This window comes from Helicoverpa zea, chromosome 5 (assembly GCF_022581195.2).
Source record: "Helicoverpa zea isolate HzStark_Cry1AcR chromosome 5, ilHelZeax1.1, whole genome shotgun sequence".
NCBI classification, from domain to species: domain Eukaryota; kingdom Metazoa; phylum Arthropoda; class Insecta; order Lepidoptera; family Noctuidae; genus Helicoverpa; species Helicoverpa zea.
The window spans coordinates 3,854,427-3,882,366 of record NC_061456.1 but is presented as its reverse complement, the minus strand read 5'-3'; the positions used below and the strand labels follow the sequence as shown (position 1 = coordinate 3,882,366).

Genomic DNA, 27,940 nt, shown 5'->3' with positions numbered 1-27,940 from the left:
TAGATTCACCTTTGACTTCGAAGCAAAATGGAATGTTGCATAATTTCCTCAAAAAACATGTTACGTATTCTCATATAAGTTGGGTGCTTGAGTATTGTGCGTGTTCTATTGTAATTTAATGATAATGTTCGAACGACCTTGGCTTTCATATCAAAGAAAGTTTTTCTTGCTCAGAATGACTTGCACGTATTCAAGGTTGCGCTGATTGCTGTGTTTACAGTACACACAGTTAATAAATATTCAACGGCAGATTACACCCCATGATATTGTGTGTATGTGGCGGAAAATTGCACCGTGATTGCATACCCACAATATGTCCTCTTATGGCATAACCTATTTCACTTGCATGAGTCAATGTTTTATGACATCGCTGTCATGTTACCGAAGATTAAATGCAAATGCATTTCGTGACTCGCGCAAAACATAAGCATAAAACTACCACCAATTTAACTATGATATGTTTTGCAAAACAAGCGGTTGTTATCGTCATTTAAAAGTATGATCATATTACCATAATATCCCTTAATATTCCCAGCAGGATACCATCTATTGGGGTTTAAATATCCCCCACTGCCAAGGTCGCATCGATCGACGCATCGGGGGAAAGGGACGCGGGTATATCATGTTTTACGTGTCCCTGTCTAGCGGAAAATTGTCGATGGAAATCTGGTGGGCAGACTGTTGGTAAACAAAGGAGGGTTGATAGCAGTTATCTCGGGGGTTGATTCAGTTGGCTGTATGCAGTCATGCATTAGGACGATGATAAGGTGTGTTAGTGAAGGGTTAGGCTAAGTAGCTTATTGTGTGTGTCGCAGTATGCATTCCAGGTGAGCGGATCGAATGTTTTTGTATTGCGTACTTGCAGTTTTTTCTGTTTTGTTGGGGGGTTGTTTTTGCGTCTTTGAAGCTTTGCTTTAATTTTCAAGGGCATGTGTGTACAATGCAAACAAAAATTATTACACACACTTACATGGAACAATTTTAGCGTATTTTTAGGGTTCCGGACCTCGAAAGGAAAAAACGGAACCCTTATAGGATCACTTTGTTGTCCGTCTGTCTGTCTGTCTGTCTGTCTGTCTGTCTGTCTGTCAAGACCCTTTATCTTAAGAACGCGTGGACGTATCAAGCTGAAATTCACATGAAATACTCGGGTCTATTGTCCCTTTAGGTTGTGAAAATATCAAGCTTCTAAGCCAAGCCAATCAAAAGATACAACCGATTATGTCGATATTTTCAACAAATTCTCGACACTCGCAAAGGAATCAAAACCTAAAGGGTACTTCCCGTAAACTCAGAATCTTGAAATTTGGCATGAAGCATTGTTATATAATGCAAATATAGGAAAAATTGCGAAAATCTCATTTTTTTGTTATATAATTTAATAAAAATATTTTAATAAAATGAAACTTACTACCTTATTTCTCACGAACGAATAAAGGTACCAAATTGAAATTTATACCAAATACCTAGGTCTATTGTCCCTTTAAGCAATGAAAAAATCAAACTTCTAAGTTAACGCGATCAAAAGATACAGCAGTTTTACCGACACCTTAGACGAATTTCCGTCACACGCTAGGGAATCAAAACCTACAAGGTACTTCCCGTGAACTCAGAATCTTAAAATTCGGCACGAAGCAATGTTATATAGTACAGATAAAGGAAAAATTGCGAAAATGATAAATTTGAAGTTACATAAAATATTAAAATATTATTTTTGCTTACATTATATAAAATATTTTTTTAATAATTATAAACTTACTACCTACCCTTTTTCACATGAACGCGTAGAGATATTAAAGTTTTGAATAAAAAGTGAAATTCATATCAAACACTTCTTAAATATAATGGCCTCTAAACTGTGAAAAATTTTAAATCATTCAAAGGTCATTGGGCACCTTAGTATGAAAACCATACCCACGGTGGATACGAACGAAATATAGCACAGTACAATGATAAAGGCTCTGATTTACTATGGCATTAGTCGCATCAATGTGAACCATGGGAATCTAGAGAAAATCAGGTGTAAACATCAAATATTTTCCTTATTTCAATGGGGAATTTAAACGACCAAGTTTGACGGATTTGAGAAATCATTTCTTTGTAGTGAAAGAGTATACTCGCCGTTTATTTCCATTGTCATCAGGTCAGGATCTGATGATGGAAATCCTGAGAAATCGAGGGCAACTATCAGAAATTGTAGGCATGCATAGGATTAAAACTTGATTCTCAGATGTATGTCTGGTGATACTATCAAACAGTGAAGGTTTAGAGCTTATCTGATGATGGAGACGTGAGAAAGTCGAGAGAACTCGGTATGTTTTAGTTACGTCGTGTTTGGGCTTATATTATTCGTGTTGACGAGAACTTTTCACAAAAGTTAAAAATAAAAACTTTTTACAAAAAAAAAAAAAACAACTTCTAAAACAACAAGAAAACTGATGATGCATCCTCTAGACACCGACTTCTAGACCGATGCACCTAACATCTTTTTAATTTCTTTCTTGCTTTTGTTTTCCTGTTGCTTTTTTATATGTTTGAAGTTGGATTTGTTTGTAAAATGCTACAAAATAAAATAATGCCGACTTTATAAAACAAAGAAAGGGACAGAATTACACTTTTGTCAAGGCTCTAGAAACCAGGCGGAAAAAAACCTGAAACTGGGGCTCTTTAGGTGATTAATCCCTCAAAAATAAAAGATCCCATTCCTGCAATGGCTGCTTTAACCCAAGTTAGTAGTGAATTCTCATCACCTAAAATAAAATAAGCTCCAACACAAGGTTACGTTATAAATTGTAAAGGAGTTCCCATAACTATATCTGATCTTAGCTGTCGATCCCACAATGGCAGTCAAACCTATCTTTGTGGAAAGTCTTCGCCAATACGAATAAAATAAGCCCAAACACGTGGTAGTTGCAACATACCGTTCAGGAGTTCCCTTGACTCTCTGTAGTCTCCATAATCAAATCAGCTCCAAACCTTCACTGTTTACCAGTACCCTCAAAAATACACTCACTCTCTAAAATATTCAAGAGTTGCCCTCGATTTCTCAGGGTTTCCAGATCCTCATCAGATCCTGGTCATCCGGATTGGCACCTTCCTTCTTTATGAAATGTCTTTAACAATGAAAACTAGCATTGCAACCTGTACAATCCTCTGAAACTGCTTGTCTTTTATATTTTTCAAACGATCCTGGACATTCGTCTTCATGGAATTTTAATAAAATATTTATATTCAAAGAAACGTCATACCATTCTCCACGATTTAAAACTACTTTGATTCATGTCCGCCACTTTTTACAAAGCGGGTCAGATATGCCCCATGACCTTTAAGACATAATTAGTTATTTTCAATCAGATTTCTGAATGATGACTATAAAATGTTGTATATAAATAACTTCAATAAAATAACTTTTACAAGGTACTGGCCTACTATTTTAGTTATATTATAAAATAAAAAATATTAACTATTTTGACTCTCACGAAATTACCATAACTATGATTGTTCTAAACTGAACGGTTGGCGCGAAACTCACTTTTTATCTATACAGCATTTGTACGGAACCCTCGGTGCGCGAGTCCGACTCGCACTTGGCCGGTTTATTTAAAAGTGCGTCAGATCAAAATAAACTAACAAAATTCTTCGGTGATAATAATTTTCCTTTTATTATGCTTGTTTGTTTAATACCTTTGGGCAATATAAAATAGGTCTAAAACCTTCGTCAAAACACTCGTCGTCTTAACCACGGTCTTACTAGACAGTTTACTCTGTGACGTAATTAGGCTGTCGCGACATCAAAGCACATAGTTCGTTAAACCAGTACATCTAATTAACGAGCATCTACTAACATGAACTCCCTTGTATCAAGTTTCTTGGCTAACCCGCTCCTAATTACGAAAGACGGCTAATTAGCGTTTCATGTACGTATCCTCGATTTTTTCACAAAAAATTGCTTTATGAAAAATTAGTACATTATTCCTTTAACATACAATTACTTACTCAACTTGAGTGTCATACATCTATGTTATGTCTACGAAATACATATAACAAGCGTAGTCTCAAAGTACCTTTCGAGTCCTCTACGGCTACGGCGTAGCACTTTCTACGGCGTAGATAGCGCTACGAGCCTTTCGTTTTTGATGCGTACATTGCTTTGCTTCTACCAAAAACTGATTTCACGAATAAAAGCGAAGGATCAATGGATGTTGCGGTAAGGGATTAGGTTAGATAAAAGGTTGAATTTTATAGGTTCTAGGACGCCCTGACGCGCCGGCCGGCAAGCGTGCTCCTCGACGTGTTTACATTACATTGTAATGTTACGACGCATTATTTTAGAGGTGATAGATAATTTGTTTTCATATGAATAGTTAGAAACGTTTTTTGTCGGTATTGCTTATTATAACCACATAGAGAGCCCTGCAGAATCTGAAAAATATATATTTACCTATTATAAAAACATCTGTTAATTATAATTAATCAAGAAACCTAAATTAATTTTAGGTTGAACATCAAAGTAAAAATTTGGTGGCTATAGATTAATTCCTTATTATCAGCTCGTTCATAAACTGCTGAAGCACTGAACGTATTACGCAGTAGCTATTATTTCCCTATAAATAACCTCATGGCATGATGCAACACAATAAAACCGCTGCATTTCCCAACCTCTTAATAGCGTAGTTGAACTTGCCCCGTAATTCTCTCATTTCCTATCTTAAAGCAAAAGTATCGATAAAATATTCGCTTGATCAGGCCCCGGCTCCACCCAACCTCCCTTCAGGCTTCAGTCGACTCCGCAGGGCGCGAGCGAACGCACGTCCCCGGCCATCTTGAATCGCGTCGCCATTCCGTGCACTTCTAACACTTCCTACTCAAACACCATTTTACTTTTAAATACGGAAGTGTCGTGATCACCCGCAGTTTATAACTGGTAAGCTTATTTTTGTATTTATTTCCCTATAAATTGTATTTTGTTTATTTTAAGACGCCTACGTCGGGATGGTCTCCCAAGGACGTTTTTGTTCGGCTACTGCATATAGGTATGCACTATATGACGTTCCATTTTCGAATGTTTCACTTCCGATATTTTGTTGACATTTGTATTGTTGTTTTACCGAATGTAAATAAGCGGTAATGATGACGTTTGGAATTTACGTTTGATACCTGAGTGCTTAGTGCGAGTTTTCGTGAATTTTTTTACGGACTCACATGAGAGCGCGTATACTAAGATTTGTATGGAACAAAAACAGCTCCACCTAGTGTCAAAAATTGGAACCTGTTTTTGTTCCATACAAACAGTGTTGCCAACAGTTGTAGAAGCTTACCACCAGAGTCAACTTTTAAAACCACCAGAAAACCACTAACAAAAATTTATCCCACACTTAAAATCACCAAATTCACCACTAAAAAAATATTGTTTATATTTTATTGTAACCTAAAACAATTTAATCATCCAAAGATGTAACTCGGCAACGATAGAAAATTAAAACAAACAAAGCATTACATCTGTTTAGCAATTCATCCGACCCGATCCGAATCCTTCACAAATTATAATCGGCGTAGTAGTTTCACAAATTGTTTAGTTACGCATTTGACCAATGAATGAGTACTTAATATAATTATATAGTAGTCGTTCACCTTTTTGTTTTGTAGATGCTTTTTTGACATTCCGTGAGACTTCAAATCTCCATAGTAACTCCTTAAAGTTGTACCACAAAACTTACATTTCGCTACTTGACCCGCAGTACTTTCAACATTTCGCCACTAAATAGGGGACTTAAACCACCAGTATTAGTGGAAAATCCACTAAGTTGGCAACACTGCATACAAATCTTAGTATACGCGCTCTCATGTGAGTCCGTAAAAAAATTCACGAAAACTCGCACTAAGCACTCAGACCTAGGTGAAGGAAGCGGGTACATACCTACCTACATAAGTGCATAGGGCAGGGCTTTTCATAGGAATAACGTAGGCGTTTGTGTTGTGTTTTATAAACAGAGCTTTGAATTTGTTGGCATTTAAAAAGGTAATAAAAAAAATAGATAAATTATATTTACTTTTTTTTAAGTACCATATTTTTATTATTGTTGGGTATCAATGAAGTACTGTTTCAATTGATATTTTTTTCTACTACCAAATATATTTTGGTCAAGATATATCTAGAAACATTTTAGAAAAATAAAATACATCGCACGAGGTACCGGCTCAACTACGCATTAAGACAACAGACAGCGCGTGGGTCCAACCCTTCCTAAAACCTTAAGTAAAAAATATACACAGATTTTCTACCCAAACACTAGAAGCGCCTTACATCACAAGAGCGGATCCTTGCAGAATGTTAGTCAATAAGAAGTGACACGCCCACTCGCGATCAACGAACTCGCGGTAATCGGGTCAACCACCAAGCAGTTCCGATACCCCTCTATTATGTAAGCAGACGTAGCATACCTTGGAAGCTAAACAATTGACGGTGCAACGTTTTTGCATATGGAAATATACAACCAGAAGGGGTTTTTGAGGACATACTGACCAATTTGGAGGCTGAATGATGACATAGGTGGTGTACCGGCAATGATCATGTGATGTTACGGATTCGTAAAACATAATTGGTTAGTGACTGAGAATTATTAGTAGCTTAGAATCGGAGAAAATGATGGTTGATTTTAAGAAAATAAAGTTAATAATTGACTGCAGTTCCTTGAAGTAGATACGCTGCTAACTGTTTGAATCTGTTATAATACTACAATATTGTAAGAGCGGTTGATAGCTTGTTTGTTGATTAAAACCACGTTTTGTTCTTCACGAGGTCATGGGCGACGGTTTCATAATGTTTTGAAATCCACTTCCTTGCACCGTCGCTGACCCGTCTCATCGATCAGAATATGGGAATAAGGATGTAGGCGGAAAACTTAACTGAACCCCAATTGCATGGGTAATTCTAGATACAAGAATCATTCTTGGTACTAGATTCGTATTGTTGGTATATTCTAGTCTTCGTTGAAATTAGTTCGGGATCAAAAATAGATCTTCTGAAGAAAATCATAATGCAGTATTGCGGCTTAGTCTGATTTTATGTCAGAGTTCATTACCTTTAAGTTTTATCGGTCATTATGTCCAACCCATGGTTATTGAGTATTAACTAACACAATGTACTTATTCTTGCGTCATGCCACATAAAATCGATTTCGTAGAACATAATATTTAAGAAAACATTGTAACTATGTGACAATGTTGCTACATATAATTTCTTTCATAATTTTTAAAGCGGGTTCAGACATTTCCGTTTGTGTTCTCATCTTCATAAGGTGATCGCGTATTACTCTGTATAGTCCACACTAAAAAACAATAAACAGCAATACATTAACAGTCAAATACCTAATGATGAAATTCAGACAACCACTTTTACCAAGAGGCATTGGGTTGCTCAAGTAGCTAAGTTGAAGAGTTCAGTCACTTCATGTAAAACACTTTCACTCAGCTTCATCCGCATAGACTGGAACTTGACTCCAACATAGGTTGGGTAAGTAGGCAGATGATTATGTATGTTGATGAATCCAACCCTAAAAACAGTAGCTAAATCGGATTAGAAGACTAAATTACATGCAGACACGTGTGACCGTATTCTCTTTAACCTGAATACCGTTTCGCTAAACAAAGGTAGGACGATCATAGGACGCTCTAGAGGTTAAAAGGCTTTTTTACTATCAAGTTTTACGCTTGCTTGGTCATCGTACGGCATAAACTAAATTATTGTTATCGTCTTGTATATCAAAATTGAGGTCTTATCAGCTCCGAAATCTTTGAAGAATTATAAGAAGTGTTTTTTTCAGGAAGTTTCCCATTTGTTAACATTATTTACGGGTTTTCATAGAGTGTTTCAAGTGCCCTTATTATTTCGACAGATATTCATTAAAATTGGCTTACTGAAAGTACGTTTGTTATTTAGCACTTAAATCTCATCATTGCGTCATTTATCTTCTTTTCAAAATGAGGTCTACTTTTTATCAGAGATAAATTAAAGGACTTAAAAAATATACATGATGATGACATTTTTCACGGAAGCTGTGGTTTGGGAACCGCGTGCGCTCGGAAAATGTATGGCATTGTGAATGAAGGACTTTATTGGGACTTTCTGCGTAAATTGAATTCATGAGATACCACACCATTTTTTACTATCAGAATATTTCTTAACAATGAACTCAGTCTAATGAAAGGTTGTTTCGACTAAAAGGCACAGATGCGAAATGAAAGGTTGAAAAAGAGGCTGCTAAAGAAATATGCTTTCATTAATTATCTCGAGGAAAAGGTATCAGGTATTGAGGCCACAGCCTATAGTCTAAAAAGTCTTTTGTATTCCCTAAAGGTACTATAAGAAGTCTCATTTGCTTCGTTAACCCTGAAATTCGAATCTTTATGAACATCAATTCCAAAAAAGGACGCGGCTCGACAATTTACTTTCATAAGGAAATAAATTAGAGAACGTCGTAAAAAGATATTTGATATGCTAATATTTTTTTATTACACTGCGACCTCATTCATATATTGGTTGTTATATAAATCCCTATTGTTATTTGTCTTGAAGCGTTAAAAGTTAAGTACCTAAGAGTCGAACAGGCAGGTACTTAATCACGTAGCAATTCACAGCAATTCTGAATTGTTTTTTTTTATGAAAGTAATATTGAAAGGTCCTCTTGACGTTCTTAATTCCGAAATATCATCGAGGAAAGACAGAATGCGAAAAATATAGTAATTACACTATTGTTTCCTTTAGACTTTGTTTGTGTTTTCACTTACTTACACCAGTGTAAGTGATAGGACCCACCTAGCGTAGATTTATCAAAACTCCGAGCAACATTACAAACACAAATACTACGCAAAATTAACCACTTTCTGTCTCCAACCAAATAATAGCACAAAGCGAAAACTTTTTACTTTTTCAACTTGGCAAAAGTATTTTCGGAGCTCTGTAAGAATTTTGACGATAACTTTCAAGAGTTGTGAAGGGGTTCAAAAAGTGCGTCGTTGTATTAATAGCCGTTGCTAGCAGTAGGAAGCCTGACAAATGGTCTGGCCTTATACTACCGGCTGCTGAATAAGTCCCACTTGCACAGAGTAGGTACTTGTAACCTTCTTTTAATTTCTGTTGCTAGTTGAAGAAGGATTGAATATCAAATAGAGTATCGTCGTAAGTGTATCCTTTGGTACGAAGACAGTGTTGACAAATTAGTAGTAGACTTAAAAAAAAAGTAAATGTTATTCATGGGTTAGGTATGTGTAAACGTGGTAATAATTTTAGCATCGGAATTGCCAGTTCATCAGCTTGCCAATTTCTTGTTTCGGCTCATGTGATGTAAAAAAAATATTTTTTCTTTTCATCTCCTTTCTGAGGGTCTAGTCTAGGTACCAATCATTTAGATCACTAGTTGTAAGTTCAATAGTTTTGGTGTAAAACCGATACCGACAGAGTAAGTAACTTTCGCATTTATAATATTTATAATGTCGTAAACTTTGTTTTACACGTGTCATCCGATTTAATATGAGGGCTCGTCTTGATTGATTAGTACCTAACGTAAGTAGAAGGAAAACTTTTTCATTTTTGTGGAAAAGCTAGTAATCTGAGATATATTGTCTCCTTGGCCTAATTTCTTTAATGTGAAACGTCGTTACGGGCCATTGCCTTTATGAAATAGTGCTATCTTCGGGTAAATACTTACTAGTAGAAAGGACCAATGCAAAAAGTTTAGCGATGCCTTTATTATGATGAAAGATATAAGAACTGTTATGTTTATTACATTTCTATGTTGATCAGATATTTATGCCCATTTTCACCAACAAATACCTAAATTAAGGGATCCCCTAAGAGCATTTACGGAACACTTAATAAGAATTTCGTTTTCACCAAAGTTTAGGTATCCCTTATCCATAGTTATTTATGTCAAAATTGGGAGAGCCCTTATTCTAAGTGGCACTTAGATTAAGAGATTGTTGGTGAAAATGGGCATAAATCTCTTTTTCTGACCTGATAAAAGTTACGTTTAATATTTTTTTGTGGTTTTATTTGATGAACTTTTTCAACAAGTTTTTTTTACTTTTACGGTGGTAATAACATTGTTCTGGACTTTTAAACGTCCATATTTATGGAGTAAGAACTTAAATCGGTTTTATGAGCATTTTTAGTATTAAAATAGCCTACTTTATAGACGTGCCATAAACCAAACTCAAATATTTTCCAACAATCAGAAATCAACCCTAACCAAACATTCCCTACCGAATATTTACATTCACTCAGCTCATTTTTACCTGTCTTCATGAATAATTCTGCTAGTCCACCGAGTGCAATGACCTTAGGAAATAGGGTCACTCGCTAGAGTAGTACCTCGGAATACGCTACGGGCTTAATTGCTGTGAATTTTAAATTGACCGGCGTTTTTCACTTAACTGGATGGATTGAACTGTGGGTACTGAAACCTGTGAATTACTGGTAGGTAATTTGCTAGTGGTAAAATAATGGCGTAAAGGTTGGTTGTCGGCCACGGCGCGGCGGTTAGTCTCTCTAAGGATATTAGCAACATATTTGTAACGCTCTGTCATTGTGAGTTTGAGATTTTGTGAGTTCAAATACTTCCCTGTGCTATGTATTTTAAAACTTATTTTCTGTTGTGTACCCCGGACGGAACTGTAGTTTCCTCTTTCTACAAAGCCTACAATTAGTTACTAACGAGAGGTCAGTGACCTATTGTTACTATCACCACGAAACCCACGTCACTCTCCATCAATATTTGTAGAAACCACACCATATTGTTACGTATGATAAGGGTGAGGTTTACGTGCCCATGTGGCTTAAGAAATATCATTTATTTCCAGAGGAACTGTCGGCGTTTACATTAAGACAAAATGTAAACGCCGACAGTTCCTCTTATTTCCCTGAATACTGGAACGAAGAAATACTCAAACAATGTTTAGGTAATATTAAAGGGCCGATAACTATGGTATGTTTATTTTTTACATATTAGTTAGGTGTGTATTCCACTATAGTTCGGCCATTCAGAGAATGCGTTCCTGACACGTCGCGATTGAACTGACGACGTAACTACATTCATTGATTATTGATATAATAATGTTGTTTTAATGCTCCTCAATTGTTAAAACGGTAAACAACCAGCAAAAATATTTTTATCGTAACTGCAACGCCATTGCAAAGTTACGTCGTCAGTTCAATCGCGACGTGTCAGGAACGCATTCTCTGAATGGCCGAACTATAATCCCCGACTCCGTATTCCGTATTTAAACTTCAGGTCAATTTAACATGCATGAAATATGGACAACTTCTAATCCCATAACTATGAACCCCTTTAAATCTCCTGTTGCTAATCTAAATTGATATCTAATTACTAAGTACGTAAGTCTATATTAAATTAACATCATTATGTATAGGTTTACACTGGAAATGATCAGTCGCGTTAATACCATTCCTGGGCATGTGACGTCTAATTGGATTCGTAAATGCGATTTGAATTGAATGCTCATAAACCCTAAGCCCTTCGTGTCGAATGATTTATTACATTTTGTATGTTATGTAATGGAAGTGTGCCTAACTGATTTCAGTTACGAATAAAATTGGTCATTTGATCCAGAACCTAGATTTGTGGATATATACATTCTAGTATACTCATTATCGACACCTTAGAGTGAAAATCTCGTAGGTGGAAAAATCTTGAATTTTCAGGCAGGAGAAAAAGGATATCCTTTGCGAAGTTAACTTCCTAGAAATTCAGTAACAAATTAAGCGAAAATTGCAATTCCGTTTTCACTCTAACACAACCTTAAAAAGCTACGACTTCGGTGTAAAGATAAATATAAATTAAATATAATATTGGTTGTAAGAAAACCCAATTCTGGGTTAAGCTCGCCATTGTACATAAACTGTCTGTATTCTTTTTATGTATTTATTGTTAAGTGTGCAATAAAGAATAAGAATAAGAAATATAAAAGTATATTTGGCGGCATGATAATTTGCTGATTACTCGTATCTATAAGGAAAGAAGTTCATACAAACTAAACTATTTAACAATCTAACAACACAAAACCAACGTGTTCCTATACAAATAACCTCAAGGGACGTTGTTTAAAACCCTCGCATTATGTAGGCATTTTGAACAAAACACGCGCTAATGTAATTAGTCATGATGTCACAGTCCACACGAGCTGTGACAAGTAACATCAGTAGGCTGTAAAGTAAACCATGAAGTAAGGAAAGATGAGCGGAGATGCCGTGAACGACGGAATGCAGATAGGTCACCTTCTAGGTCAAATACGTACGGTTGGGCTTGACTAAAACGACCAGTTACGAGTGAACTAACGAGGCATCCCGGTTTTTTGACTCATCGACTTTTGGTATTACAAAAAATGGACGGGTTCCGAAGAAGGCGTTTAAGAGCAGAGACAGTAAAGTTCTTCGTCCTCTATTTCGGCGTATTTTGGCCTATATGACTATATTGTCCGTTATGTCATCTCCGCTTGTCATTTTGTTCTCCATGAGTAAAACCATAACACATTATATCAGACAACGAAATCGTTTTAGCTAACTTAATGGAACAACCTTTTAGTAAGGCTTCTAAGGTTAATGTTCGTTTATAAAGTATGTACTTCTCCAGAGGTTTTATAGATTCTTTCAGGGTTCAGTACTACCGGTGGTATTTACAGCAATTATAAAGTTTTATAGATAGTTAACTGTTTTTTATCCTGTTTGAAACTAATAACCTGTTTGTAATTAATACTCGAAAGGTCACTACAGTGAAAGGGCGGGGCAAATGATTGTTTTGATTAACGGTTTTAGTTGAGGTAGCAATAGATAGTAATTAAAAATGGATATGTAATTGTGAGTATGGAGTTTGGAATTTAAGGGAATTTATATTCATGATTTTTTTTTTGTTAATGTAGTAGCTGAAACACTACCTTCGTTGAATTGAAGATTCCAGCCATGTTTCATATCTAGCCATTAAAAAAAATTACGCCTCTTTGAAATACCTAGGTAGGTACTTAATAAAAATTGACCGTCATAAAAGTGCAATTTCATTAGCTTTTTGGCACGTAAGTTTAGGCTTTGTTCCCAACGTGTAGGAGCTATCCAAGTGCGAGTGTGGCCTGACAAAGTTTTCCTCAAGGCTACGCGTACTATTGGCAGAGTGCCCGCCTGGTATTGTCTTTCGGCAACTCAAATGCTGCACATTTATTTACTGACGCTTCATTTGCTTTGGATTGTGAAGGCTGCGGTCAAATTGAGCAGAAAACAAAGTACAGAACTTTATTAGCTTTTTTCTTCCTAAGAATTGGCGTATGTTAATAGCAAATTCTTTCCGTCCCCAGATAAAATATAGTATATTATGTCATCTGAGAATAGTGTATCTTATCAACCGGTTTAGTAGCTCGGAGCGTTCACGTTACAAAACAAATCTCTTTATGTCAGTTTAGATTAGAATAGCTACTATTTGATAGCATTTTACACATTGAAGTTCAGAACAAGAATTACGTCAGACCTGCCAACTAAATTTTTTACAGATTGTTTAAATAACATAAAAGATGTTTTGTTCAGTATTCCTACTAACAACTAAAATATAGATTAAAACTATGAATCATATATGTCGCGTACAAAATATGCGGACGCATATTAATATCGTTTTCAATTTTAATCCAAACTCGATTGCACATGTCACATTTTATGTACAGTACGGCAAAAACATTTGAATTATTAATATGGTTTTATTTTTTAGTTCAATCATATTTTATTTGTGTCATATCATACATCTTTAATATTTCAATATACGAGTTTGAAAGCTACAGGTCGCCTGCATTACATATAGAGGTACTTATATCATCCCTCTCTATAATCTTTTCCGATATCATTTATAGTCGTTTAGTAAGAATATCACTGCGTGTTTTAATCACAAAATTATTTGGCTACTTCTGCAGGAATAACAAAGCTTAATAATTAAAGTAGAATCCAAACATTTAGATCTCCACATTTTGCATGCAGATGTGCAATTAAATAAATTATTCCAGTAATAATGTTTACTGCTTGCAGTTGGTCAGAGTTATGGGCTCCGTAGAAATAGTGCGGTTTGCTTCATAGTCGCTTGGTAATTGAACACAATTAGTTTAGTGAGCTCTTTTGGTAATTAACCGGTTTTGTACAGATTATTTTTTAGGGTTAACATAAAATTCAATTGATTTTTTACCGTTTGTGCAATATTTCAGACTTCTAAAAGTGAATTAACTCTTACCGAAAAAAAAACACTCATTGAATATAGAAGCGTCAAATTATAGCAAATTAAATTTATAGCAATTTTTACCTAGGTAACTTTATTCTTCGGTTTGTGTACCTCCCAAAAAATCTTCGTCGTATTTTAGCTAAAAATCGATATTGTGATTGGTGTCGCAAAATATCTCCGTTAGAGTAGAAAACAAACGTTGGAAAGTAGGTCAACATGTTTTCGGGTATGGCTACTAAAAACAACAGCCTTAATGGATAGGCATACATCAATATCCATCATTCTATCTTCAGTGCTATCCATCAATGAATTTACTTTGAACAACTTTAGCCTTTATCCAAACACTCTCTCGGAAAATTGTCTTGAGGTCTGTAATACGCAATCGCTACGCAGTGGTAAAGGTTAACTACGCCGTAGCGTACTACGCCGTAGCTTCCGACCCTTGCTACGAATGTTTTGGTATTTCAAGATGTGGAAAGTATTTTTGTGTCTTGCATTTTTGTGTTCCCTTGACGTTGTCTTTTCAATAGTATTGAATAAATTTTTCTTACATAATATATTCGCTACTTTATGGCAAAGATTTTGTTGATAGATTCTCTGACTAATAATCTCAATATTTTTGTATACGAGCCTAATAAAAACATCGGATTCCGACCCCTTCACATAATATTTGCTCGTAGCATGGTCCGTAACCGCTACGCCGTGGTACTACGGGCTACGGCGTAGTTCACCCTCTACGAGCCTGTTATGTAACATTATATAAATGCTACATTTATCTCAGTTCAAATGGTTCAAATGTTCAACAGTACTTTGCGTGACTAGAAGGATAAATGGAAGTGAATTTTATTCTTATTCAAATTTTTAAGGGTTTCTCGTTTTGAATTTGGTTATCATAAAATTATACAAACCTAGAAAAAGTCTAATGTATACTTTAGGAGGCTTTAACTTTTTACTTTGGTGAAAAGGATAGAAAATATTTTGATAGAATACCTCCTACGCGGAGTCTTACTTAGCCATAACAACATATAGTTTACCTACTATTAAATCTATTTGCACCCATAACACATAACATAAAAGAAGCCCTTAAAACACTGCCAACATCATCAAAGGTGTCATTGACAGAGTTGTGAACACTGAAAACGATATGACGTCACAACCTCCGTGGTGACTGATCAAACAGCCGAACTGTTTCAAACATAAATAAACATTATACATTGTTGACAATGAATTCACGAGACCTCCCCTTGATTCGAAATTAAACCTTATTTGTGTTGGGGGATGATTCAATTTTGATTGTGTTGCAAATTGATTTGTGAGATTATGAAATTGAGAGTTTGAGTTGAGATTTTGTTTTATGGAAATTGTTTTTGCTGGTCAATCAATTTAGTCACATTTACATTTTGGTGTCTTTGTATAATAGGAAGCTTTTTATAGATACTTCTATTACAACAAAATCGCAACGCACATGAAACTCTTTCGAAGTTCAAATGTAGTGTGTCTCGATAAGATAACATGTTTTTGTTTATGATGAAGTGAGGTTGCTCAAACTTCTTACTGCCAATCACCAAATGCGTATAAATTCAAAAAGTGAACTAACAGTTGTAAATAGCAGGTGATAATCCCCTCTCGCTGTGAGTGCAGACGGAAATCTTAGGCCCATGGTCCTTTGTGTTCGATGACCGCGATAACTCTTAAATAAAACCCTAAAAAACCTACGCAAAGGCCTTAACAGCCAAAATAGCTTTCTAAATCAAAATCCAATGCCATCCAAAATCTACCCTACATAGGAATTCACTTCCACAGTCTCCCGTCAGCCAAATCGTGGGCGTCCCGTTTAAATTTGAGCAATGTGTATTTACGTGGGCGCCTACCAGTGCTATATGCTATACTACTTCATAGATTCAACGGCTGAACGAAGCTGAATAATCAATAGGAGTGCTCCTAGAATCTGTACTGAAATAGCTATGGCTAACTAGAATCGTAATAATTAATTTTCGGAGGAGTGGTGTAGTGTTTTCGTGATGGGAGTATTGATCCTGTTTTTTAGGGTTTCGTACCCAAAGGGTAAAACGGGACCCTATTGTTTTCGCTCCTCCGTCCGTCCGTCCGTCCGTCCGTCCATCTGTCTGTCTGTCACCAGGCTGTACGGTTTCACGAACCGTAATACATAGAGAGTTGAAATTTTCACAGATGATGTATTTCTGTTGCCGCTATAACAACAAATACTGAAAACTAGAATAAAATAAATATTTTGGGGGGACCAAACGTGATTTTTTTGCCGTTTTATAAATAATGGAACACTTCGTACGTTCTTATTAAATTAGTCGTATTCAAGTTTAAGGTATGAGTTCACCAATGCGAATTGGAGATGTTTTCAAACCAACAATTGAGTTCTTCGCATAGTGAACTGAGTTGGGGGAAACGATTTGTTTAAATACCGAGATTTTATTGGTTGTTTAAAAACTTCTCCAGTCCGCTTCGCTTCAGGGGAGGCTGGATCTAAGATTTCATATTTATTTGCATACAATAGTTACAAGGGTACATATTGTTATAGACCCTGTTAAGGCACAGCAAAAAAAGGCATTACTAAAAATTACATAATTAATTAGATACAATAGTAGATATAATATTATTCGATGTGAGGAAAACATTATTTTATAATTTATTTATTAGACTATATTTTTATCATCTAGGTATTCTTTGACGCTATAGTAACATTTGCTTAAAAGATTCTAGCTTTACTTATACAAATTCGAAGAAGATCCAGTGTTAAATTGTTTGATATAGAATATACCTCCATATGTTTAGTTTATGTAGCCTTATGATTGTCATGCTTTCAAATGTATTTTATACTAGCTTTTGCCCGCAACTTCGTTCGCGTGGAATAGTGACTACCAGCAGATTTTTGATTTGACCTATAGATGGCGCTATATGTCCGGAATAATTTTATTTTTATTTTTTTTTGTAATAAAACTATCCTATGTCCTTTCTCAAGTTTCAAACTATGTCTGTACCAAATTTCACACAAATCGGTTCAGTAGTTTAGGCGTGAAGAAAAGACAGACAGACAGACAGACAGACAGAGTTACTTTCGCATTTATAATATTAGTTTGGATAACTAAAAATAACGAATATTAAGATCTAAAAGGTATTCTTTTAGCTAGACAATTCCCTGAAGGTATGTCAATTTACCGCAAGGCCACAAAGTAAATAAACATAACAAACGCATGTAAACTTCCATGGAATATTAATTTTACATGCGTATATTATTATTTTACGATCCCCCAGAGGGGACAGTTTAATTAGTTAAGTGCCCGCCTGACCTTGTTCCATAGACATTACTCTGTATTATACAACAATATTATACAAAGTACATATACAAATAGGTTGTAATTTCAGCTGGTAAACTAATGAAAGTTTGCTGTCTACCGTAAACAATGTATTCCCGTCGCCTCGGGGGTAAACAAAATTTAAAAGTCAATTTCTCGCTGTCAGAGAGTGTGATCATGAAATCAATACATGTTTGTTTACATTGCCATGCTGGTAAAAAGGATTGGAAAAGTCTTCAAAGTTATATACTGGGGATTTAAGGACTAGATCCAAAGCCATTTTTTTTCTAAATTAATCTTTATACTTAATCCTTTTCCTGTCGTCTCAATCCATCCTAAGGTTGTCTGGAAGAGCGATAATACCGCGGATTATCTCATTTACTTTAATAAGTTTTAAAAATTGATATACCTTATAAAGTCTGTCTATCTTATGAAAAAACGCTTGCTCATGCTGAGTAGTTCGTATTTCATAACAGTAGGTAATATTTGTAATTGCGATGACATTTACATTTATTTCGTAATCACCCTGAATTGTGAAACTATTTAGAAAATAGTACCAAAAAGTTGAACAAATAAGTATTTTCGGTGGTGTGAGTAATTGTGTCCAGCAATCGTCCAGTGACCATAGTGACAAACTATTAGTTAATTGATCCCAAAACCTGTCACACTGAAACTTATGTCATTAGTACACATTCATGATATCAAAGCCAAACACTAAGTAATTACAATAGAATTCAAACCTTATGGTTTCACAACCGTTGTTATGTGCCATACCAACACACATTAATATCGAATTAAGTAAAGTAATGAAATAGGCTCAGCCTTTTAGGCTTCATGTAGTAAAATGCCAACAAGAATTAATATGTATGAGAATTTACGTACGCAGCCACTTTGAGCTTGTTTAGAAATTCAACGCAGTACGGGTGTTGAATTTAAAACTCGTAATCAGATTCTTACCACCACTTCAGTATTATAGTAGGTAATACTGGTTTCCATTCCATGGCATGTTTCCAACTCATTAAAATTTTGTTCTTTCTCATTTCAGATCCAAACTGCGGTAACCACACTTGCCAACTCATTCCAACTCCGAATATTGTGAAGTGTTCGAACATGGACTTCAAAATGATAGAAGACAATTGACGACGCAGTGTCGCCGCTAAAGCGAAACTTTCCCAATCTCGATAATATTCGGAAAGTTCTGATAATGAATACGTCGCATTAACAGCGATTTAGGGCTAAACAGCTCTCCCACACACATTCGGACCATCAATGCTAAATTACAGACTGGTTTCAACGCATTTTTTGAAGCAGCCGTAAATAGTTAAAAGACAATCTCTATATTGACTGTTTGTGCCGTGCCAATATGTGCCGTGATCGGGACATGTCGGTGCAGAGAAGTGACATCATCAAATAAGATTTCTCTACGGACGTGACAGACAATCGTGTCTATAGTCTAGTGTCAAGCCTCCCGTCAAAACGGCGCGCGTATCCGCACTGCCGTTTCGTTTTGTTTCTTTCAATTTGTTTTACATCAAAGGATAAGCAATAGCCCGGTTGTTTAGTGTTTGGTTGTGGATCATTGGTTGGGGTTTTGCCTAAGAGCGGGCCCCAGTGCGACCCTGGCCAGCCGTACCAGAGAAAACATATCCAGAATCTTGGATTCCATAGTTGGTGCTGCAAGATACTGCATTGTGAGTATAAACTGTTCGTACATAAATCTAATCTTTAATTCTTAATTTGAAATTGTAACAAGGGAAATCTGATAGGATCGCATCTATGAAGGTTTTTGTTTGAGCTATAGACAATGAAGCTTTTTTTTAGATGCGTTAAGTTGCGTTAGTGCAAAACATGGTTTAATTTCAGAATCGACCCATTAACGGCTGAAAACTTTTGGAAATTGGGTGGTTTATTTTCCGAGTTAGCGAAAATGGTACAATTGGAAATTTTACAGGTATTTCTGAAAATTAGATACTGGGGCTTCACATATCATTTAGTGACTTTTTATTAACAATATAGTTCCTCGTTTTATAAATATAAAATTAGCTTATACCTATACATATACGCTTTGCAATATATACGTAAATACATGGGTATACTGGGAACTTGTGTGTATATTATATGCCATTGTTAACGGTTAGATGACTAACAACTAAGTAGTAGTTGCCTACAAGTATTGAGTTGCTTGCCCAACTAACCTGTGTAAATTGTGTAGGTAACACCGTGTAGTAGATACCAACGCTTCCTACAACCCGTGACCCTCGATAGATTTAGTGATATAGCTTTAAGCAAAGATATCCTTACTAATATGTACCTACGTATATATCTATACAAATTGTATCATACATGATCAACACTAATCATTCTCCTCACTATTCGACGAATCGCAAACATCAGCTTAACCCACCCACTCTAAATTCAATCTTATTTCTTTACACTGATGATTTACATTTGTTTGCACATGACACTGACATTGACTCATCCATACGTTAGGGGTACGGACAGGAAAGTGAGCGCTCGAGCGAGCATCGGGTAGTAATATCTGGGCTCGGGTGGCGTGCGCAGTGCTCGGAACGCGAGCGCGAGCGGACTGAAGACATGGCGGCGCCCGAGTGCGAGCGCGAGGCTCGCAAGCGCCGCGAGCGCCGCGACTCGGGCTGCGCGCACGAGCGCAAGGAGCGCCGCCCGCACAGCGAGGAGCGTCCGCCCCCGCCGCCGCCGCCGCCGCCGCCGCTGCACGACCATAACCGAATTGAAGTAAGGATATACACATTGCTACAAAATATACTTCTTTCACATCATGCTCATAGCCAGTCTCAGTATCAACGTTTTCTTATTATACACAATTTTCATTAAGCAAGAATTTCAAATTCATGGCACGGGCAACTTTAGATTTTTAGATAATGATAAAGTAACCAATAACATACATCATGCAAATTATTTTTAGTCGGAACGTCGTGCAGAAAGGTTGTCTCGCGCTCGCCGGCCGCAGTTCGGCGGCAAGCGTCGCCGTCCCCCCACCCGGGTACCCAAACACCCGAAGGAGAACGAGTGTTACACTACATCCGAGGAGATCAGATGCAGCACACCACCACACTTCGACTATGTCGTCGTGCAAAAACCACAACGTAAGTATGATGACACTAGAAGATTATTGCTATACGATTTTATTTAGGCACTATGAGCTCATACAGTTTTTGCCAGTTTATACTAAGGTAAGAACTGAAAGCGAGCTGCCGACTGCAATTTCCGACCACGACTGCATGAAATTAATCTGATGGCGACAGCACGTGCTACAATCGCTTCGATCCAACACGATTCCATGTACTTAAATACATACACACCAGTAGTACAGCTGTGGCACGTACAATCGGCAGTTACTATCAGCAGTTCGCTTTCAAAACGGACCTTGAGGATGATATTCAAACAAGGCACTTGAGGATAATGGGTACTTTCATACCCCAACAACTTACATGCCAACAGTCAAAGAAGTACAAGCAGAAGATACACATAGAGGATTGTTCCAGTATGCGAGGAACCGGAGACTCTGGACGCGGGCGCACTGCACCGGGTGGTGGGGCGCACGGAGAGCGCGGGCGAGGAGGCCGCCGCCAGCCAGGCCGAGCGTGCACGCAGCGACGAGCGCAGCGCCGCGCCGCCCAACGTCACGCGCCGGGACCAGCCCGTGCCGGACCGGCGGCTCGACAAGATCAATAAGAAGGTAAGGCGATAGTAATTGACCTTACCATCATCATAATCATCTCCCCAACCTTTTCTCAACTATGTTGGGGTCGACTTCCAGTGTAACCAGATGCATCTGCGTACAGTTCCAGTGTTTTACATAGAGCAACTGCCTACCTGACTTCCTTAGCCCAATTACCTAGGCAATCAGATACCTGGCAAGACTGGTTGTCAGACTTTCTGGCTTCTGACTCGTCGTAACGACTGAAAAATTACTTTTATTAATTTAACAAAGAAAATGTAATCGCACAATCTTCTAAAGCAGGCCTTCTAATTTTATTGTTAAATTCGATTTCCAGATCTCCGTACTCAAGAAGAACATCGCCAAGTACGAGACTGAATTTGAAACTAAGAACGGCCACGCGTTGACACAGAGTGACAGAATAACAGATGTAGCACTGACACGAATGAACGAAACGTTGCGCAGACTACAGACAGAGAAACGGCTCATCAAGACTGACCCAGTGGAATATGCTCTCAAGCTACAAGCCGCTAAGCAGCAGAAGGAGAGAGATGACAAGCTCGAAGAAGCGCTGAAGAGCGATAAACCTATGACTGATATCGTTAAAGATATTGAAGAGGTGAGTTTTTGTTTTATCTCTATCTTTACAACGGTTTTGTTTTATCTCTATCTTTACAACGGTTTATGGCAAATTTTTAGGTGTTTTAGAGTACACTTTTAGAAATTACTTTTTCAATTTTTATTGGCGTTAGGCTGCCCGCCGCAGTCGGACTGTTTGTAGGACAGATAAATAATCGGGCCGACTTTTTGACTTGTAGGATGTTCTGACTAGAATTTTCTATCACATTTTTTGTAGGACGTGTGCGTTGCACTGTTGTATGTACACGTGTGTATAGCTATCAATGTGCTCTATTTACAAAAAATCGGTCACTGATTTTTGGAAATGAGGGGGCAGCCTTATCATGATTGAAACAAATTACCTATATAGCTTCCAAAATTTTCAAAATCATCACGTTTTGCCTAACTCAGGCACGTAAACTTGCTCGGTTTTATCGTGGTCCTTTCTCCAGTGGTTAGAAGGGTGTCGTCAGGCGACGGGGCGGGCGTCGGTGGGGGAAGCTCACTGGACGGCGGCTCAGCTGGCTGCTGAGAAGCTGTGTGTCCAGCGAGTGCTGCTGCGACTTGAGGCAGCTAGGGGCCGCCCGCCGGCGCATTCGGCTGAGAGAGGTGCAGCCAGGCATTTGTATGAACGGTATAGAGCTGTGAAGAGGGTGCTAGCGTCTTCGAGGCCTGATGCTGTAAGTATTATTTCTTTATATTTTTGGGGGAAACATATATGTTCAGTCCGGATTAAAATAAAAGCCAGAAAAAATACAAACCTCCTAATTGAGAAAACCTGCTCTTTTTTTGGGTAGTAGGTTAAAAATGTTTTTTTAAAGCACCTTTAAACTTTATCAGGCACTTTTTGCAGTCTTGACGCTTGAGTTACTACCATACAATTAAATAGTTTTAAGCCAATCCTTGTTTTTGGTAGACATTATCCTATGCAGCATTCCCAGTTCTAAATATAATTGTTTTATTGATCAGATCATAGGCTGCACAAACGGAGAGCTAGCGACGATTCACGAACACGAGGCGATGCTATTCAACTCAAGCGTGGACAGCTCAAGCGACTCACAGGAGAAACCTTCAGACTCGTCTCAGGTAAATTGACTTTACGCAATACTCTACCTACGATTTTGTTTTATACCAAACAATGCCAACTTAATCCTTTTTGCACTCATTTCTGTATATCGGGTGTGTCGTTTACAATCACATTAAATCCTATCGCATATACTTTATGATATTCTATGACACATTGTAAAAAAAATAACCTAATCCATTCAGTGGTTTAACCACAGGAGTCATTTTGCGTTTTTATAATTTACAACATCATGTGTAAAGCAGAGATAAAGTTAGGAGTATCGAATGTTTTGACCATTTGACAGCTGTCAGTTTTCAAGGGAGAATTTCAGTTGTTTGTAATGACTGACTTTTATATGGTTTCTAATTTTCACACATTTTTATTCTATTTACTTTGTTTGAAAAAATCATTTTTTTATTTTTAAGTATTTTTCTTTTTTGTTTGTATTAATCGAGATATATTAACCAGTATATTAACGCATTTCATTTAATGTGATAGTGAACGACACACCCGATATAAGTCCCCCAGTTCAATTTTTGATTCAGAGATCATCTCATTAGGAACGTGGATATTTTTGTCGTTTATTTCAACTCTTAAGTCGGATTTCTATAGTCACTTATCTCAGATATTACTCTCACGTTCCAGGAGACAGCAGAGACTCCCCTTCAGTCACCCCCAACGCGGGAGGGCGGCGGGGAGGAGGTGCAGTCCTCCACTTCGTCGGCGCAGTCCGCCAGTGATGAGGCCGCTCCTTCGAATGAGGGACTCCACTGTCTAGGGGTGGAGGAGTTGAATAAGGCTCTTACGGAAGCTAAGATGCAGAAATCTGTGAGTTTACCTTTTTATTTTTTACATTATTACCTAATTACTTTAATCTTTTGTATTACTCGTATCAAATATACTACAAATGTAAATAAATTACAGGATTTTGAAGATCTGCTAAAAATTATATAACTTTTACATGGTTGAGATTATTTAATAAAATATTATTAAATATAAAACATTATAAACACTTTTATTTTGTATTTGGGTAGAAAACGATGTGATAAACAAATGGAAAATCATTTTACTTAGCTTTCTTTTGCTGAAATATTTATTCAGACAGCTGATAGATAATAATCAATATTGTTTGGAACCGCTCTGTAAGGTACAAAAGATTAAATTAATGAAAGTAATATTTTGTAAATCAACAGATCTTACGCCGCACCATAAAAGAGTACGAAGTGAGCTTCGAGCTGCAGAACAGCAGGAAAGTGCAACGAGACGACAAGAAAGGCCACGAGGACGAATACTTCAGGTACAAGGCTGTCAAGGCACGAATCAAATTAATAAACGCGCTTATAAACAAACAAAAAACGCTAACCAACAATCAAACTACAAACTAAACCAAATAAAAAGGCTTAAATAAGCCTCAATGTTTTTCATCTTGCTTCTCGTATAAGCATTACAAAATGGCGATCCTTTGCTAAATGCTGTCCGCCCATGTCTGACATTTTGTAGGACGGATATATAGGACCGATTTCATGTAGGACGTTCCTACTAAGACATGTGCGTTGCACTATTGCTATCAGTGTGTTCTATTTTTCTCCTACAAAAAATCGGTCTCCGATATATTATCGGACGTGGACGGGTAGCCGATTTCTGTTTCGTTTGAAGGGTCGTCGCTTAGACTGTTCATGTTTTATAAATATGATGATTATTGTATAAGTACCCATAATATACTCCTACATTGATGTATTGAAATTAATTTCTCATTAAAATCAATGTACAGGCTAGTCAACAGTAGATAAATATTATTTATTTATTTGGCAATTTCGTTGAGTTACTGATAATTTTATTTTGGGCGAATACAACAATTTTTGTACATCAAAAAATACGTCAAAAAATCTAGTGCTTCCTAAATTTTTATGAAAATTGATGTAAATTGACGACTTGGTATATATCCGTAAAGGTAGAATTCCGTCCATCGCGACATCGTAGGACGCGTGCGGCCTACGACTGTCGTCGGCCGCGCGCGACAATAGTCAACCTATGAAAATGTATGGCACCGTTGCCGAGGCCCGCGACAGTCGCGCGCGGCCGACGAATTTCGTAAGCCGCGCGCGGCATTGTCTTGAAATTAGTCGATTTTGTTCGTCCGTTCCCTCTAGTCGAAGTGCTAATTGATATCCTTGAAGAAGAGGAGGATGACGTGCTGATGTGGCTGTATAATGAAAATACTGAGAAATGAAGAAGGATACTACCAAATACAAATTGAAAAGCATTTGTATTGTAATGAAAACATAAGGAATTTTTGCCGACTAAATAAAAAACAATTCAATTCTGGTTTTACTAAGATTCTATAGATGTTATTAAGCACTAGACCATGTTGAGATGCGTACGGCCGCGCGCGGCTTACGAAATTCGTCGGCCGCGCGCGACTGTCGCGGGCCTCGGCAGCGGCGCCATACATTTTCATAGGTTGACTATTGTCGCGCGCGGCTGCGTCAGCCGCGACCCACGGAATTCTACCTTAAATGCCCTATTGTCTTAACACCATTCAATGGGTTATATAAAAAGTTTTCTATTGCAAATTTTAAATATTTTTATTTAAATGTTTTTGAAATTGTATAGTGCCAAATATTGACGATCTATACAATTTGTTACTGTACATAATATTGACTTGGTAATCAAAATAATGTAAGCCTCGTTCGAATTATTGACAACTAATAAAAAAAAGAAATTGATGTTTATAATAGTTTAACGCAAACCATTTATTCTGATGATGTCAGCTAGAAATAATAATCCACTGATTAATATTGCAAATACCCCAATAACTGTTGTAAATAATAAAATTGCTGTAGTTCTGATACATGGATAAACTATGTGTATTCATTAAAGAAGTAAGATAATATAAAATATCGTCTAATCTTAATCATTGTCTGTTCACTGCCCTACACTTGACTAACTGAAACAAAGTAGAAAAACACTGATTTTCGATACATTTGACCACAATTACAACGGGCGCATAAGCAAAGTACAAGCAGTATTTTATCTGCAATAGGTATATACAAATTCATATATTACCTTATATTACCTTAACACGTTACCTAAATGTTGTACTGTATAGATAATATACTTTGTAATATTGATATTAACTGTGGTACATATAGTTGCAAAAGCGGTTCACATAATACTCGTAGCTGAGAGAATTGTTCTTGTTTTTTGGATGTTTAATACATAAGACTTTTGCAACTGATTGTACTTTGAATAGGGATGGGAAATATATCGCACTTTTGCGAGGAATATGGATTTGACTGGTTTGTTCGATGGCTTTCAAATGTATCTGATATTACGGTTTTCGCGAAAATACTTGTGAAACGAATGGAAACTGAATGAGTAACTATGGCTTTGTACATAATGTAATACAAAACTATAAAAACTCTATAAGGGGTACTCTAAGAATTTTCGATCATTTACCCCTATACAAGGTGTTGATTTGCATTTGTGCCATAGTTCAGGAGGAGGACATACAATACGTAAATAATCGATTGGAATTACAGTAGATGGGAAATAACTAATATGCACTGCTTTTTTTGTCATTGTAATGTCGTGGTATTTCAGAAGTAATCCAATTTTATGAATGAAATTTATGAGTGATCGTTGCGTATGCTTTGTGTTTGCGTTTGTGTGAGGGTGCAGCACGGTTTTAAGGCCAGTAACATACGCGCCAAGTTTAAATACGGCTAGATGACATTTACGGAATTACGAAAAAAAATTAAAGAAAAAAAATTACGTACCAATTTTTTTATTGATTTGGGTCGAGAATCATTAGCATAATTACCTCCTTGAATATGGCACGGATGCAAATCAACAACTTGTATATTAAATCTTATTACTGTTAAAGCTACTTATATAAATAGTTATATAACTACTATATGTGTATAACTACGAGACCTGAGAAAGTAGATTAAGATCTCGATGTGGACGAAGCTTCAGGCTTTAGAATTTTGGATTGACGCTTACGATGAAATTGGAGAAACAAAAAATAATCGAGTTTATGTATAACTTTACCGCCTAAGACTTTATTGATGTCGACTTATTTATCATTTTATATATTTAATTTTATAATTTCCCCTTTATATGTTTTGTGATTGTGTAATATACTCGATCTCATATGTGTTAGAAATATTCAGGCCCTAAGACGGGCTGGAACTTTCGTTCTCTTAAAGAGAATTATAGCAGTTAAATGTATTTAGTGATAAAGTACTTACCTGTGATTTTATTATAACAAAAATAATCTTGTGTGACAAGAACTTGGATGTTTTACTAATCGTTGTGGTAGATGTTAGTTGACGATTTTCCGTTGAACAAAATTAATTTGAATTATGTGTTGTTTTAAACAATATTATTGAAATGGATGAGACTTGATAAATGGTTTATGCTAAACCTAAAGTAATGTCTATATAACGTTATATTAATACGAGATAATTATGATGTTTAGATACAGGACGTTGGTTTAAAGCATGTCGCGTTGTGGGAGGTTCACGTGAAAACAAAAACAATTGAATAGCTCCGGTCCAATGTGTTCATGCTTTATCAACGTCCTGCTTTCGCTTGTCAAGAAGGCAAGTAATTTTAATACCTAATTATTGCTTTGCAATATATTATATAAGACGTTCAGCGTATACAATTATATGACAAATCAAAATGGATATCATATCAATGTTTAAATTGACAGTAAGCGATGTATTTGTACCGATCCTGTAACTTTAGTGTCTATAAGTTACGCTCCCGACTTCTCCCGCCTACATATGATAGCCAAGCACGAAACGCCGTTTCAGCTAATTTAAAATTAATGCATTGTTTGTGCAGTTTGGATCGTAAACAATCTTGAATGCATAATATTGTAATCATACTCAGTCAGTAGAGTTCCACAAATTGCCACTAATATTCATATAATGTTTAAAATAAAAAATAGAACAAA

The 27,940-nt window shown here is 36.6% G+C and overlaps 1 protein-coding gene across 2 annotated transcripts; it reads left to right on the top strand.

The window, feature by feature from the left end:
• Positions 1–728: 728 nt before the first annotated feature.
• LOC124630600 (protein FAM13A) lies at positions 729–27,940 on the top strand. 2 transcript variants are annotated; one of them, XM_047164564.1, is made up of 13 exons: positions 729–827; positions 18,636–19,281; positions 19,454–19,541; positions 20,081–20,344; positions 20,535–20,715; positions 21,115–21,308; positions 21,628–21,909; positions 22,361–22,588; positions 22,878–22,994; positions 23,620–23,802; positions 24,168–24,920; positions 25,488–26,438; positions 26,835–27,940. In XM_047164564.1, exons 3-11 carry the CDS (start codon positions 19,518–19,520, stop codon positions 24,357–24,359), a joined length of 1,665 nt encoding a protein of 554 aa, XP_047020520.1. In that variant the 5' UTR covers positions 729–827; positions 18,636–19,281; positions 19,454–19,517; the 3' UTR covers positions 24,360–24,920; positions 25,488–26,438; positions 26,835–27,940. The 2 variants fall into 2 exon arrangements, with proteins under 2 accessions (XP_047020520.1, XP_047020519.1); XM_047164563.1 differs by lacking the exon at positions 729–827 and adding an exon at positions 4,787–4,924.

Coding starts and splice junctions, on each gene's coding strand:
- LOC124630600 (XM_047164564.1), top strand. CDS start 19,518: ATGGTACAATTGGAAATTTTACAG. Junction 20,345..20,534: donor ACGACCATAACCGAATTGAA/GTAAGGATATAC, acceptor AATTATTTTTAG/TCGGAACGTCGTGCAGAAAG. Junction 22,995..23,619: donor AACCTTCAGACTCGTCTCAG/GTAAATTGACTT, acceptor CTCACGTTCCAG/GAGACAGCAGAGACTCCCCT.